Source organism: Ursus arctos, unplaced genomic scaffold, assembly GCF_023065955.2.
Source record: "Ursus arctos isolate Adak ecotype North America unplaced genomic scaffold, UrsArc2.0 scaffold_19, whole genome shotgun sequence".
NCBI classification, from domain to species: Eukaryota; Metazoa; Chordata; class Mammalia; order Carnivora; family Ursidae; genus Ursus; species Ursus arctos.
In genome coordinates this window covers 42963146-42980906 of record NW_026622863.1, presented here as the reverse complement: position 1 = coordinate 42980906, position 17761 = coordinate 42963146, and the positions used below count along the sequence as shown (strand labels likewise).

At 37.7% G+C, this 17761-nt stretch overlaps 1 protein-coding gene across 3 annotated transcripts in view; it reads right to left on the bottom strand.

Moving 5' to 3' along the window:
• Positions 1-1313: 1313 nt before the first annotated feature.
• Positions 1314-17761, bottom strand: part of ZNF569 (zinc finger protein 569) — a 53294-nt gene continuing 36846 nt past the window's right edge. For all 3 annotated transcript variants that reach the window (XM_026482417.4, XM_026482418.4, XM_057314709.1), the window contains one exon: positions 1314-4559. In XM_026482417.4, the coding sequence (XP_026338202.1) occupies positions 2734-4559 (1826 nt within the window). In that variant the 3' untranslated portion in view covers positions 1314-2733. The remainder of the gene's footprint in view (positions 4560-17761) is intronic.

Below are 17761 nucleotides of genomic sequence, written 5' to 3'. Positions count from 1 at the left end.
TACCCCTATAAAACATTCTTGATGTAACAAGATTATATAAGAGATTACTGCTTGCCAAAGATGAGGCCTGGGAAGGAGAGGGGAGGAAGGGGTTAAGGGTGAGGGATCTTTGTGGTGGTGGAAGTTCTATATGTTGATTGTGGTGGCAGTTAACCTACACAAGATAAAACCATATAGAACTACATGGACACACACAAGCGCGTGCAGAACGACTGAAATCTGGTAACGTACAGATTGTGCCAATGTCGAATTTGATATTGTACTTTAATTATGTAAAATGTTAATATTAGGGGAAATGATGTAGGATACACAAACAGTACTGCAGGGTATTATTTCTGCAACCTCCTATAAATCTATAATTATTTCTAAATAAAAAGATCTTTTTAAGAAAAAAGATTTTTTATTTGAGAGAGAGTGGGTGGAAGGCAGAGGGAGAATCTCAAGCAGACTCCAAGCTGAGCACAGAGCCTGTTTCAGGGCTCAATCCCAGGACCCAGAGATCATGACCTGAGCTGAAACCAAGAGTCCGACACTCAACCAACTGCACCACCCAGGTGCCCCAATAAAAACATCTTTGAAAGTCCCAGTAGAAAACAGACAAAATATATGAAAGAGGTATTCACAGAAAAGGAAATGCAAGTTCCATAAATATTTGGGAGGTCTAAATACAAAACATTTTAGATGTAGTACAGGGAAATGAGCTTTCATAGCCACTGGGCACATATCTCACACATCTAAAATCACCAGCATCTGCACCCTCATTTAAGGATTCAGAAACCAAATAAAGCTTTGTTGAGATATGCTAAAATTCCTTCTCCTCTGATGCACGCATATTATATTTGGCTTGACATTGTCAGAACATCATGTTTTATAGTATGTATGAATGTTCTCTCTTCAATCTGAAACCAAGCCAAATGTAGGTGATTTTTTTTTGCAGATGGAGAGCCAATTATCTCCACAATTGACTATTTCTTTTGTTTCTTCACTGCTTTCAACTAGAGAATTTGTGTTTAAAATAAAAATAAATTTTTAAATTCGCATCAAGTAAATGCTATGTATGTACTGCTGGTTTTTATTATCTGAATTAACATTGTGAAAAGAGGGTAAGCAAAGTATCTTAGTTTGGTTTGTGTGTTAGTAAAGATAATTTTCTATAAATGTTAGTATTTGATCATAATCCATTTTTAAGTTTTCTGTAGGTCTTGTCCTTCACCCATTTAAATCTTATTTTAGAGAAACAGGAAAATAAGGCAAGAAAGAATACAAAAGATAGCAACATAATCTTAACAACCAGATTTGTTACGACCATTATATTTGCTTTCATTCTTTTATTAAAGAAATGTCACAGATAAATATAACAATTCCATTTAAACACCTCCCACTTTCTGAAAGGCAACCAATGTCATAAATGGATCTATGACCAATACACAGTACTGTTTTTTGCATTATTTTATTAAACTTATACAAATGTTACATCTTTTCATTGTACATTTTTCTCTCTCAATATTTATACTGTGATCTATGTAACTATATGTCAAATTTGTACCTTTTCTCTAAATACGTATTCTATCATAGCAATAATTACATGGTATTAATCTGTCCTTCTACTGAGAATTTGTTATGTCCAATTTAGTGTAATACAAACCATGATGAACACAGAGATGTGTATCTTCGTGCTCGTATCTGTGTGCCTCTGAAGGCAATACACCAAAATAGAAACGACTATTTCATATTTATGTGTTCTTAGAGTGATCCAGTTATTCTAAAGTAATAAATCTATTTCGTTTTCATCATAGTTTTAGAATTTTGCTTTTTATATTCTGGTCTTCACTCCATCTGGATTTTATTTTTGTATATGGTATAAAGTAGAGAGATACCATTTTTTTGTTCATATGACTCTTCCATTTATTGAATTGGCCATTCTTTCTCCAATGACTTCAATAGCAATACCATACACAAAATTTCCATGTCTCCTTTCTTCAATCCTTGTTTTGTTTCCACTGATTTATTTACTTATCAAGGACACATTGTTTAGACACCAGTTTTAAATATGTGGTGCTATCTAGTAGACTGTGTCTTCTTTTGTTTTTCACTTGTTTCAGCTATTTGTGGTCCTTTATATTCTCATCTATAATATTAAGTCAGTTTATGAAATTCTTAAAATTTAGTGAAAACTCTGAGTGGAAGTACCTTAGAGATTTATGAATTTACATTTTTGAAAATGTGTTTTCAGACAATGTTATTTTTCTCAAAATTTCAGGTCCTATTTTGTGCCCTTCCAAATGTTTTGTAACTTCTTTATATATGTGTGTGTCTTGTAGTTAATGCTGTGTTTTTCCTTAGACATTTTATATCAACACATTTTTAAATGAACTATTTCTTGTGTAAGATGATCTTTTTATAGTTTCTTTTCCCCCCAATCTTGCTTAATACAATGGCTAGCATAGGAGCTCAGCTATAATGCTGATATGCTGGTAGCAGATATCTTGCTTCATATTTTAATAAGGATGCTGAATAAATATCAATAGAGGTCTATGAAGGTTTTTGATATTCAGTTTATTCGTTACACAATTTGTCATGTTGTGTAAGAATTCCCATGTTTCACAATTGTGTGACTTCTTCAAAAGGCTTTCCACATTCATAGTTTTCTACTCTAGAACCAATTATGTAATGTGAAAGGAGGTGCTAATTCTGAAGGCCTTTCCATCTTTACAATATTCAGTGTTTCTATTTCTACTGAGTATGAATTCTCTGGTGTCTAACAAGGTGTGACTTTTGGCTAAAAGCCTTACCACACTCATTACAATGATAAGGCTTCTCACCTGTATGTTTTCTCATATGAAGTGTAAGAGATGAGATTTGAGAGAAGGCTTTTCCACATTTACTACAGTCAAAGGGTTTCTCACCTGTATGACCTCGTATATGTATAGTAAGGGATGAGCTCTGGGAGAAGGCCTTTCCACATTTATTACATTCATAGGGTTTCTCACCTGTATGACCTCTCATATGCACAATAAGAGAAGTTCTCTGAGAGAAAGCTTTTCCACATTCATTACATACATAGGGCTTCTCACCAGTATGACTTCTCATATGTAAATTGAGCAGTGAGCACTGAGAGAAGGCTTTCCCACATTTATCACATTCATAAGGCTTTTCTCCTGTGTGACTTCTCAGATGAAGAGTAAGGGATGCAATTTGAGAAAAGGCTTTACCACATTCATTACAATCATAAGGTTTCTCTCCAGTGTGTACTTTCTGATGTGTTATAAAGTTTTGCTTCTGGCTGAAGGCTTTACCACATTCATTACATTCATAGGGTTTCTCTCCAGAATGAATTTTTTCATGGGCAATGAGATTTGATTTCTGGCTAAAGGCTTTGCCACATTCCTTACATATGTAGGGTTTTTCTCCAGTGTGAATTCTCTGGTGTCTAACAAGATTTGACATCTGAATGAAAGCTTTCCCACATTCATTACATTCATAAGGTTTCTCTCTAGTATGAATCTTCTGGTGTGTGATGAAGTTTTTCTTGTGGCTGAAGGCTTTTCTACATTCCTTACATTCATAAGGTTTTTCACCAGTATGACTTCTCATATGTACAGTAAGGGCTGAACTTTGAGAGAAGGATTTTCCACATTCATTACATTCATAGGGTTTCTCGCCTGTATGAATTCTTACATGAATAATAAGCATGGAAAACTGAGAGAAGGCTTTTCCACATTTATCACATTTATAAGGTTTTTCTCCTGTATGACTTCTCATATGAAGAGCAAGGGATGCAATTCGAGGGAAGGCTTTACCACATTCATTACATGCATAAGGTTTCTCCCCAGTATGAACTTTCTGATGTGCAGTGAGGCTTTGCTTCTGGCTGAATGCTTTCCCACACTCATTACATTCATACGGTTTCTCTCCAGTATGAATTTTTTCATGATCAATGAGATTTGATTTCTGGCTGAAGGATTTCCCACATTCCTTACATGCATAGGGTTTCTCCCCAGTATGAATTCTTTGATGTCTAATGAGATTTGACATTTTAATGAAAGCTTTCCCACATTCATTACATTCATAAGACTGTTCCCTACTATGGATTTTATGATGTTTAATGAGTTTTTCCTTGTGGCTGAAAGCTTTCCTACATTTTTTACATTCATAAGGTTTCTCTCCAGTATGAATTCTCAGGTGTCTGATGAGGTCCAAGGTTTGACTAAATCCTTTCCCACAATGATTACACTTAAAGGGGGTTACCACAAGGTAGGATGGATTAATGCAAAATGATTTCATAGGTTCGTTATAATCAGAATGTGCCTTTCTTATAAGGATTCTATTATTATTATGACAGTCAAAATTATTATGTTCTAAACACTTTTCAAACAAGTCATATTCATAGAGATTGTGACCGGAAGGAAAAAAGTCCGAGTTAAGAGGAAATGCATTTGCAAATTTCTTATGACATTCGTTGACTTTTTCTTCAGTCAGTGTGTTTGTGAATTTATCTTCAAATTGTGTCAAAAGTCTGTCCTGGATTTTCTGATGCTCATCAGTTCCCCACATTTCTCCTAAAACAGATTGCAAATAAATATCACTTGAAAAATTTTCCAATATTGTAAAATGAAGAAAATTTCAGAAAATATGCTTTCATGGGATGGATTCTTGGCTTAAGGTTTAGTTTTCCATTATAAAGTAAATCTCATGTGCGTAGATCTCCTATTTTCTAAGCTTTAGGAGATCCCAGGAAAAATATGAATGAGTAGAGGAAGACAGGAATACAAATAGCTTTGATTGTGTTTAAAAATGGGATCTGAAACAAAACAGATGAACTGCTGGGTAAATAAAAGGGAGAATGCAGAATGTACAAATAAAGTAAGAAGAAATGATAGAGTTAAAAACAAAAGTAGGAAGTTAAAAAATCATAAAACTATTTTGTAGGGCTCTATTAAAATAAACTTTTACAAACTGCTTGACATAAATAATTTTCTGGAAAATGCAGATTACCAAAACCGAACCTGTAAGAGGTAGAAGAGCTGTATGAGCCTACTTCCCTAAAATAAAGAGAAAAAATATGAAAAAGCAATCCCCTAAAAACAAATCAAAAAGGCCCAGAGAGATTCACGTGGGAATTTGAACATTTCCTTTCATGATCTGCAAGATGTTATAAAAGGAAAAAGAGGAGAATTTCCAATTTTTTTATGTGAAATATAACATTAATACCAAAACCTGAAAGATAACCAAAAAAGCAAATTACACACCAATTTTACTTATGAATATCAATGTAAAAATTCTACCTATCAAAATAACCCAGAAGGAAAAAAAGTGACCTAGAGCACATTAAATATAAACTACATCATACCTGAGTAGGATTTTTTTTTTTTACAGGTACAAAAGTATGTTTCACTATTAGAAAATCTACTTCTATAAGCAAATATATTAAAAGGTCAAAGTAAAAAATCAAGTAATCATTTTCAAAGATACTTTAAAAAATGATAAAACTAAACATCAATTTTCCATAAAGAAACCTTCAAAAAATGGGAGTAGTTAACTTGAGAAAAAGTACAGTGCAACTTAAACAATATTTAATACGAAAGATCCACACACCCCTGGGCAAAAAAAAGAAAATTCCAAAGCAATGACATAATAATAACTACTATCACCACTATTATTACGGTACTGCATAGTGCATTAAGAGAAAGAAATTGGAGGTAGAAAAACTTGGAAGGGAAGGATAAGATTAACATTTTTGTCAACAATAAAACAATTTACCTGCAAAATCAAAAGTGAAAAATTATTATAAAAGAGATAAAGACGTCATTAAATTTACTATATATCAGAAATTAAGTTTCAATAACCTTGATATATACAAACAACTATTTAGAAAATATAACAGACTATACTTACAGTCACAACAAAAAATATGAAAAATATGGGAATTTTTTTTTTAAAGATTTTATTTATTTGACAGAGATAGAGACAGCCAGCGAGAGAGGGAACACAAGCAGGGGGAGTGGGAGAGGAAGAAGCAGGCTCCCAGTGGAGGAGCCTGATGTGGGGCTCGATCCCAGATCGCCGGGATCACGCCCAGAGCCGAAGGCAGATGCTTAACCGCTGTGCCACCCAGGCGCCCCAAAATATAGGAATTTAATAAGTAATGTCCCAAGATTTTCAGAAAACTAAAATGCACACATAGACTTAACCAAATGGAAAGGTGCTACAGGTTGAATTGTGTGCACTGCAAAAAAGATTTGTTGACTCCCTGATTTCACCCCCTTCAGTCTTCCCTCCTTCCCCTATGATCATCTGTGCTATTCCTTATGAGTGAAAGCATATGATTGTCTTTCTCTAACTGAACATAAAAAAAAAGGAGACATATTGAAATCCTAATTTCCAGTAACTCAGAATGTGAAGTTATTTGGAAAAAGGGTCACTGCAGATGCAATTAATTAAAATGAAGTCATACCGGAGTAGGATAACTCATAATCTGACTGGTGTTCTTACAGAAACGATGCAGTGTGAACAGACAGAAACACAGGGAGAACACCATGTGAAAATAAAGACATAGACTGGCATTAAGCTATCACAAGCCAAGGAATGTCTACGGCTACTAGAAGCTGAAAGAGGGAAGGAAGGGTCCTTCTCTACAGGTTTCAGAGGGAGCATGGCCTGCCAACACCTTGATTTAGTATTTCTAGCCTCCAGAACTCTGAGAATAAATTCCTGTTATTCTAAGCCACCCAGTTTGTGGTACTTTGTTGCAGCAGCCCTAGGAAACTAAGAAAAAAGGTATGTCATATTGCTGTAAAAGAACATTCACAGCAAAATGACACTTATTCACAAGCTAACCTATCAAAGTAATTTCAATAAAAATATCTGAAAATACAGGTACCAGCTCAAAGGAAAATGATGCTAAGGATTGCCACCTTAGGAAATGTGTAAGAGAAGAGCTACTACTTTTCAATATGTGTTCTTTTGTACTTTAGAGATTTTATAAGCATGCATTATGTATTTTTTTAAAAGATTTTTATTTATTTATTTGAGAGAGCGAGAGAGAGAACACAAGCAAGGGGAGTGTCAGAGGGAGAAGCAGGCTTCCCGCCAAGCAGGGAGCCCGATGCGGGGCTCGATACCAGGACCCTGGGATTGTGACCTGAGCCGAAGGCAGATGCTTAATGGCTGAGCAACCCAGGTGTCCCTGTATTATGTATTTTAAAAAGTAAATAAAATTGTTCTGAATACTGCAGTAATAAAGTGAGAATAAACAATGGGCAGGTAAAAATTGGATCAAAGAGTTGGAACATAAAACTGGAAGAGCCTGGGGCGCCTGGGTGGCACAGCGGTTAAGCGTCTGCCTTCGGCTCAGGGCGTGATCCCGGCGTTATGTGATCGAGCCCCACGTCAGGCTCTTCTGCTGTGAGCCTGCTTCTTCCTCTCCCACTCCCCCTGCTTGTGTTCCCTCTCTCGCTGGCTGTCTCTATCTCTGTCGAATAAATAAATAAAATCTTTAAAAAAAAAAAAACTGGAAGAGCCTACTTAGTGTGACTGGATAGGGAGTAAGTACTGTGAGCAGAAGGGAAAACAGAGGGAGAAACTGAGCTTAAATATTGTATAATAAATACATGAATTTATTTCATCCCACCCAAAATCACACCAGTGTGAGATAAAGAAAGAAAAATGCATAAACTAACAAAGACTACCTAAGAGGAGATGGAAGATCACTCTTAAGAAATGGAAGCAGAAATGCCATCAAGTCAGGGAGGGACATGAGGCAGAGGATACAAAATAAAGGAACCGGCTCAAGCACAGAGTAAGTGCAAGCCCATATACTGAAGGGTAACATTCAGCTCCCTGTTGCTGCTCAGCTCCAAGATTGGAAAATGGAGATTTTTCTCCGTCTCTGCCAGAGTGATAATAAAGGAAGGGAAAATTCCTGTGCAACTCTAAAGCAGGTAAAAGAGACTTGGTTGCAGATTACAAATGTAGAAATGAAGGCAGAGTACTAACCTTCTGGATCACTTAGGGAAAAAAGAGAAGTTCCATTAAGCAAATGATGTTGAAGAAGGTAAGATTAGGTTGCCAAAGTACCATCCAAATAGAAATGAAAAAGAATTCCAAGGGCAAGACCAAAATATCAGATGTGACACAAAACTCCATGTTTTAAGATGGTGGAATGGAAAAGCAGCTAATCACTTTTCCTCTCTACAAACAATGGGAGTGAATTCTCATTGATTCTTGAATGATCTTAGGGGTGGCGGCAACCCCAATTATAATAAATGAGTTAGTGTTGACAAATACAGTGATGGCGGGAACAGGGGAAAAAGGATTCTAAAAGACAGCTGTTCATGCTGATCTTGGGCAGAACAAGCAGCTGACAGTGTCAAAACGGGTATCACACCTTGAAGGGCAGAATTAATTATCTCATGATTAAATACAACAGTGAAATTTGGGAGTGTAGACTGGTTACAGGAGACTTGTTATCCCAAGATATCCCAGCCAGAACTGAACAAGGAAGCACTGTACATTTACTTTTTTAGGAAGAAGTCTGTTGGGGTGAGAGTGTAAGATTCAGTGTTACGAGAAAGCTTGCAGCGGCAGTTCCTTTTTGGATGAGGGAAAATAAAGCCTAAGCATACTTTTATACATAAAACCATGTAGAATAAAGGGCTTCAACATGAAGAACAGATGCATTCATATACATCAAGAATTAGTAAACTTTTTCTTAAAGTATCAGTAAATATTTTAGGCTTTGTGGGTCACACAATCTTCAATGCAGCTATTCGACTTTGCCATTATGTGAAAGCAATCATACAGAAGATGTAAATGACTGGGTGTGGCTATGTTTTAATGAAATTTTATTTTCCAAAATAAGTAGGCCTACAAACCATAGTTTGCTGATGGTCCCTGTTCTAAATCAGAGTACTCATTTTCTTTCCCTAACATTACCCTTTTTTAAAAAGGCAAGTCAAGGAAGAACTAGCCTACTACTAAAAATGAGAAGGTGCTGAAATCAGATCTATAAAAAGTATTAAAAGAGAAAAAACGTAAAAGAAACATGATATAAAGAGAGACAAAAGGCACCAGCTATAACAATTATGGCACACAGTAAGTGAAAATGTTGACTATTTCATGAATGAAAAAGCTTAATGAAAATAAATCTATAAATCAAGAGCTCAAAATACAAACAAATACATGAAGAAACAGTAAGAAAACAGGGATAGGGAAAACAAATAAATGGCAGAACCAAGGAAAGAAATGGAAGAGAAAAATAAAACCAAGCAAAAACAAAGAATACCACGCAAGTTGGGGGAAAAAGACACTAGATAGTACTTTTAGTATTGAAATTATGGTACGGTAACCTCACACTGGTAAAATGGTAAAACAAATTTTGATGCATCACTGGGCATAAATCTCCAAGAACACCACAATACTCTCCACCAAACACACCTGAGTACCATACACTAAAAATGAATAAAACAAAAATAAGTAAGTAATAGCCAAAATCAGGTCTGCAAGAGGGACTTAGAAAGCAAGCTAGAAGATGAATCTGACTTGACTACCCAGGCAAATGAAAGCCCTATTAATTGAAGCATAAGCCTCAGGCCAGGAATAAGGAAAAGAAGATCAACTGAGGTTGATCAGAACATTCAAAGAACAGGCAACTGGTCTTCACTTGGTAAAGCTGTTGGCACCTACAAGAAGCACATGTGAATCATCTTCAGAAGAATACAGCCCCAATTCAGGACAATAAGATTATTGCAAAAAGGTTTAAAAATGCTGAATTCATAATCAGCAGTCATCAATCGTGAAGAATCAAGTACAATAAGCAAATCATCAAAACAAGATATTTAACCCTGAGGACTTAAAATATCAGAACTGTCAGATACAAAAAAACAGAAGAGCTACATAGAATGTTTTTAAAGAAGCAAAGGATAAAAAACACAAACAAGAAATAAGCTGCAGAAATCAATAAAAAGGGCCAGAAAGACATAGGGGGAAAAAGCCCCCCCCCCCAAAAAGGAATTTCTAAAAATACAAAATGAGATAAAAGATGAATAAACACAGCTGAAGAGAGAATGAGTAAATCTGAACATATGTCTCAGGTAATTACTGAGAAGTCAACATAGAGATAAAGGCAGGCAGAAAATAGTAAAGGAAATGAAAAAAAATATATGGAGAAAAAAGATCTAGCCTCTATCTTTAGGAATCCCAGAAGGAGAGTGCAGAGAGAATGAACAAAAGCCAATATCTGATGATGTTGGCTAAGAAATATTCAGTTAATGAAGACAAAAATAACAACACTATGGGAAATTTTATACCAACAGATTGGAAAATACAGATGAAACAAGTTGTTAAATATAAAAGACTACCCTGGAACATCAGTATACGGTAAACTTTAAAGCTACAGGGCAAACTTAAATATTTACAGAAATTATGTTGTTCAACTCTGTAAAAATTAATTTGAAAACCAAAATTAAGTGGGTAATTTTCTAGAACAATATAACCTATTACCAAAAACTAATGCCAGAAGAGACAAAATATCTACATAAAACAGTTATAAAGTAACAATGGATAAAAGCTGTCAAGAGCACGTTCCCTCAATAATCCACAAGGTCCAAGTAGGTGAACAAGTAAAATAAACCAAAATTTTAAGGGAGTTACAAGCTATTATAAGTATTCCAGAACAAGAAGAAATGGTTTTAAATTCTATTTATGAAACCAGCATAACAATGAACTCAAAGCCTGAAAAATTTGGAACAATTTTAAATTCACAGCAAAAATGTGAGGATAAGTAATTACTAAGAAGTATGTAGACATAATTCACCTATATACATAAAGGAAAAAATCATAGGATAATCTCTCATAAGAGGAGATTATTTTAACTAACTGAACATTAAAAAAAAAAACTTAAAAGTGGCAAAAAGTACTTCAAAGAGGAATGTCCAACTGTGAAAAAATACCAGAAAAACATACAACCGATAAAAGGCTAATCACGTCAATATATTCACACAGATTAAGAATTTAACAGAAAAAGGGGGAAACGACATAAGCTGTTCATAAAGAAAGAAGTACAGAGTTTAAACATATGAAAACATCCTCGACTTCACTCACAATAAAGGAAATACAAATTCAAACTAAGATGAATTGTTTTTCACCTATCATTTTGGGAAAGTTACTACGTTCGCAGAAATGACTGGTAGAAATAAAAATGTTGTAGTTTCTTTGGAGCGCTAAAAAAGACGTGGCAATATCTACCAAATTAGAAATACATGTATATACATATATATACATTTCGTCGTTAGGTGTATGCAAGTATATATGTATATGCGTGTGTATAAATACATGTGCAGGAAATTGTGTGAACAAATACATGACAAATGTAGCAGAAAATGGAAGCTAACAGAAAAGCATCACTGACTTTAAAAGTTACTGAGTGGGGGCAGGGAGTTAAGATGGCGGAGGAGTAGGAGACCCCTTTTTCAGCCGGTCCCGAGTCGAGCTGGATAGGTATCAGACCAGCCTGAACATCCACGGAATCAGCCTGAGACGCAGGAAGATACATCTGGATCTCTACAAATGAACATCTCCAGCGCTGAGTATTGAGGTACGAAGTGGGGAGCCATGAAACCGTGCACAGATATTGGAAGATAAACGGAAGGGGGAGGGAGCCGCCGCGTTCGGGCGCCGGGAAGCGGTAGCCACCTGCACGGGGGAGCGGGCTGGACTCCCGGAGGGCACCCACAAGACAGAAGACTGAGACCCTGAGCCGGGAACTGCAGTGTGCTCACTGGAACCAGACAGACTGGGAGCTCCAGGAGCGCGCGAGGGCGGCTGGCGGCGTTAGAAACACAAAGGACAGAGACGCGCCGGCCCTGGAAGTGAGGGCAGGGACGCCGGGTGTGGGGCGCACATCCCGGGACGCTGCAGGGCTGAGCAGCACCAACAGTAACAGAGTTAAAATGGCCAAAACATCAGTGGAGAGTAGTCCGCGATCCCTCTGTTCTGAGACAGAGTCTGAGATTTGGTGACTGCTGCTCTGACTCTCAGTGGAGGCACAGCAAACCGCCAGGGAAAGCCATCAGAGAACAAAAGCCTGGAAATACCGGCTCAGAGAATGCCCATCCCCATCCCCCCTCGCAGGGGACACAGAGACTCTACCCAAACAGGGTTGCCTGAGTATCGGCGGGGCAGGCCCCTCCCCCAGAAGGCAGGCTGAAAAATCAAGAAGCCCACATCCCGGGGCGCCTGGGTGGTACAGTCATTAAGCACCTGTCTTCGGCTCAGGGCGTGATCCCGGCGTTCCGGAAAGGAGTCCCTCATCGGGCTCCTCTGCTGGGAGCCTGCTTCTTCCTCTCCCACTCCCCTGCTTGTGTTCCCTCTCTCGCTAGCTGTCTCTCTGCCACATAAATAAATAAAATCTTTAAAGAAGAAGGCCACATTCCTAAGATCCTTATAAAACAAGGGCGCATGGCATGGGTCCCGGTCAATAATTTGGCTCTAGACAACCCCGCAAGCTCTCCTCATCAGAAGGATGAGAAGGAGAAGTCCGCCCCAGCAAAGAAAAGACAATGAGTAGGTGGCCTCTGCCACAGAACTAAAGAATATGGATATAACCAAATTATCAGAAATGGAATTCAGACTAACAATGGTCAAGATGATGGGTAGACTTGAAAAAAATATTAACGAAAATGTTAATGAGAATATAGAATCTCTAAGGGCGGAAATGAGAGCGAACCTGGCAGAAATTAAAAATTCTATGAACCAAATGCAGTCAAAACTAGAGGCTCTGTCGGCCAGGGTCACTAAGGCAGAAGAACGTATTAGCGAATTGGAGGATGGGTTAGTAGAAGAAAAAGCGAAAATAGATTCTGAACTTAGAAAAATCCACGGCCACGAATGTAGGTTACGGGAGATCACTGACTCAATGAAACGATCCAATGTCAGAATCATTGGCATCCCTGAGGGGGTGGAGAAAAACAGAGGGCTAGAAGAGATATCTGAACAAACTGTAGCTGAAAACTTCCCTAATCTAGAAAGGGAAACAAACATTCGTGTCCAAGAGGCAGAGAGGACCCCTCCCAAGCTCAACCACGACAAACCTACGCCACATCACATCATAGTGCATTTGCAAATATTAGATCCAAGGATACAGTATTGAAAGCAGCCAGGGCAAAGAAATTTCTCACGTACCAAGGCAAAGGTGTCAGAATTACATCAGACCTGTCTACACAGGGCTGGAATGAGAGAAAGGGTTGGGGGGGCATTTTTAAAGCTCTTTCAGAGAAAAACATGCAGGCAAGGATCCTCTATCCAGCAAGGCTGTCATTCAGAATTGATGGAGAGAGAAAGACCTTCCAGAATCGCCAGTCATTGGCCAATTTCATAACCACGAAACCAGCCCTACAGGAGATATTAAGGGGGGTTCTATAAAGGTAAAAAGGCCCCAAGAGTGATACAGAACAGAAAGTCACAATCTATAGAAACAAAGACTTTACTGGCAACATGGCATCATTAAAATCATCTCTCTCAATAATCAGTCTCAACGTAAATGGCCTCAATGCTCCCATAAATGCCACAGGGTTGCAGATTGGATAAAAAGACATGACCCATCCATTTGGTGTCTACAAGAGACTCATTTGGAACCTAAAGGTACATTCAGACTGAAAGTAAAGGGATGGAATACCATCTTTCACGCCAATGGACCTCAAAAAAAAGCTGGGGTAGCAATTCTCATATCAGACACATTGGATTTTAAACTAAAGACTACAGTTAGAGACACAGAAGGGCACTATATTATTCTTAAAGGATGTATCCAACAAGTGGATATGACAATTATAAATATATATGCCCCAACAGGGGAGCAGCAAGATACACAAGCCAACTCTTAACCAGAATAAAGAGACATAGAGTTAAAAATAAGTTAATAGTAGGGGACCTCAACACTCCACTATCAGTAATAGACAGAGCACCAGAGCAGAAAACCAACATAGAAACAAGACCTTTGAATGCCATACTCCTTGAGTTGGACCTCATAGATATATATAGAACATTACACCCCAGAACCAAAGAATACTCATTCTATTCTAATGCCCATGGAACATTCTCAAGAATAGACCATGTTCTGGGACACAAAACAGGTCTCGACCGATACCAAAAGACTGAAATTATCCCCTGCATATTCTCAGACCACAACGCTCTGAAATTGGAACTCAATCACAAGGAAAAATTTGGAAGAAACTCAAACACTTGGAGACTAAGAACCATCCTGCTCAGGAATGACTCGATAACCAGGAAATCAAAAATCAATTTATGGAGACCAATGAGAATGAAAATACAACAGTCCAAAACCTATGGGATACTGCAAAGGCAGTCCTAAGGGGGAAATACATAGCCATCCAAGCCTCACTCAAAAGAATAGAAAAATCTAAAATGTAGTTTTTATATTCTCACCTCAAGAAGCTGGAACAGCAACAGAGGGACAGGCCTAATCCACACACGAGGAAGCAGCTGACCAAGATTAGAGCAGAAATCAATGAATTAGAAACCACAAGTACAGCAGAGCAGATCAACAGGACTAGAAGCTGGTTCTTTGAGAGAATAAAATTGATAGACCGCTGGCAAGACTTATCCAAAAGAATAAAGGACCCAAATAAATAAAATTATGAATGAAAAAGGAGAGGTCACAACCAACACCAATGAAATTGGAAGCATTATTAGAAACTTTTATCAACAGCTTTATGCCAATAAATTAAGCAATCTGGAAGAGATGGAGGCCTTCCTGGAAACCCATAAACTACCAAGATTGAAACAGGAAGAAATTGATTTTTTAAACAGGCCAATTAATTATGAAGAGATTGAGTCAGTGATAAGCAACCTTCCAAATAACAAAAGTCCAGGCCCGGACGGTTTTCCTGGGGAATTCTACCAAACATTCAAAGAAGAAATAATACCTATTCTCCTAAAGCTATTTCAAAAAATAGAAACGGAAGGAAAGCTACAAAACCCATTCTATGAGGCCAATATTACCTTGATTCCCAAACCAGGCAAAGACCCCATCAAAAAGGAGAATTACAGACCGATTTCCCTAATGAATATGGACGCCAAAATCCTCAACAAGATACTTGCTAATAGAATCCAACAGTACATTAAAAGGATTATCCATCATGATCAAGTGGGATTCATACCTGGGATGCAAGCGTGGTTCAATATTCGCAAATCAATCAGCGTGATACATCATATCAACAAGAAAAGACTCAGGAACCATATGATCCTCTCAATTGATGCAGAAAAAGCATTTGACAACATACAGCATCCTTTCCTGATTAAAACCCTTCAGAGTGTAGGAATAGAAGGTACATTTCTCAATCTCATAAAAGCCATCTATGAAAAGCCTACTGCAAATCTCATTCTCAATGGGGAAAAGCTGGAAGCCTTTCCCTTAAGATCAGAAACATGACAAGGATGCCCACTCTCGCCACTATTATTTAACACAGTACTAGAAGTCCTTGCAACAGCAATCAGACAACAAAAAGGGATAAAAGGTATCCAAATCGGCAAAGAAGAAGTCAAAATGTCTCTCTTCGTAGATGACATGATACTCTATATGGAAAACCCAAAACAATCCACTCCCAAACTATTAGAAGTTATAGAGCAATTCAGTAATGTGGCGGGATACAAAATCAATGCTCAGAAATCAGTTGCATTTCTACACACGATTAATGAGACTGAAGAAAGAGAAATTAGTGAATCCATCCCATTTACAATAGCATCAAAAACCATACGTTACCTTGGAATTAACTTAACCAGAGACATAAAGAATCTATATTCTAGAAACTATAAATCACTCTTGGAAGACACTGAAGAAGACACAAAAAGATGGAAAAATATTCCATGCTCATGGATCGGAAGAATTAACATAGTTAAAATGTCCATGCTACCCAGAGCAATCTACACTTTCAATGCTATCCCAATCAAAATACCAATGACATTTTTCAAAAAACTGGAACAAATAGTCCTTAAATTTGTATGGAACCAGAAAAGTTCCCGAATCGCCAAGGAACTGTTGAAAAGGAAAAACAAAGCTGGGGGCATCACAAGGCCGGATTTCGAGCTGTACTACAAAGCTGTGATCACAAAGACAGCATGGTACTGGCACAAAAACAGACACATGGACCAATGGAACAGAAGAGAGAGCCCAGAAATGGACCCTCGGCTCTTTGGGCAACTAATTTTTGACAAAGCAGGAAAAAACATTCGGTGGGAAAAAGACAGTCTCTTCAATAAATGGTGCTGGGAAAATTGGACAGCTACATGCAAAAGAATCAAACTTGACCACTCTCTCACACCATACACAAAGATAAACTCCAAATGGATGAAAGACCTCGATGTGAGACAGGAATCCATCAAAATTCTAGAGGAGAACATAGGCAGCAACCTCTTTGACATCAGCCACAGCAACATTTTTCATGACACATCTCCAAAGGCAAGAGAAACAAAAGATAAAATGAACTTGTGGGACTTCATCAAGATAAAAAGCTTCTGCACTGCCAAGGAAACAGTCAAAAAAACTAAGAGGCAGCCCACGGAATGGGAGAAGATATTTGCAAATGACACTACAGATAAAGGACTGGTATCCAAGATCTACAAAGAACTTCTCAAACTCAATACACGAGAAACAAATAAACAAATCAAAAAATGGGCAGAAGATATGAACAGACACTTTTCCAATGAAGACATACAAATGGCTAACAGACACATGAAAAAATGTTCAAAATCATTAGCCATCATGGAAATTCAAATCAGAACCACACTACGATACCACCTTACGCCAGTTAGAATGGCAAAAATTGACAAGGGAAGAAACAACAATCCTGGAGAGGATGTGGAGAAAGGGGATCCCTCCTACATTGTTGGTGGGAATGCAAGTTGGTACAGCCACTCTGGAAAACAGTGTGGAGGTCCCTTAACAAGTTAAAAATTGAGCTACCCTATGATCCAGCTATTGCAGTACTGGGTATTTACTCCAAAGATACAGACGTAGTGAAGAGAAGGGCCGTATGCACCCCAATGTTCATAGCAGCAATGTCCACAATAGCTAAATCGTGGAAGGAGCCGAGATGCCCTTCAACAGATGACTGGAGTAAGAAGTTGTGGTCCATATATACAATGGAATATTACTCAGCTATCAGAAAGTACGAATTCTCAACATTTGCTGCAACACGGATGGCACTGGAGGAGATAATGCTAAGTGAAATAAGTCAAGCAGAGAAAGACAACTATCATATGATTTCTCTCATCTATGGAACATAAGAACTAGGAAGATCGGTAGGGGAAGAAAGGGATAAAGAAAGGGGGGGTAATCAGAAGGGAGAATGAAGCATGAGAGACTATGGACTATGGGAAACAAACTGAGGGCCTCAGAGGGGAGGGGGGCAGGGGAATGGGATAGACCGGTGATGGGTAGTAAGGAGGGCACGTATTGCATGGTGCAGTGGGTGTTATACGCAACTAATGAATCATCGAACTTTACATCGGAAACCGGGGATGTACTGTATGGTTACTGACATAATATAATAAAAAAAAATTTTTTTTTAATTAAAAAAAAAAATAAAAGTTACTGAGTAAAACAGCTATAGCCATTACTGAGTATGAGAGCAAAAGCTGAAAATACAGTGGGAAATGTGACTACGAGTACAAAATAAAATGCTAAGGCATTTATAATGGAAGGAAGAAGAGAAAGTCTTGAAACATAAACATCAACAGTTTATTTGAA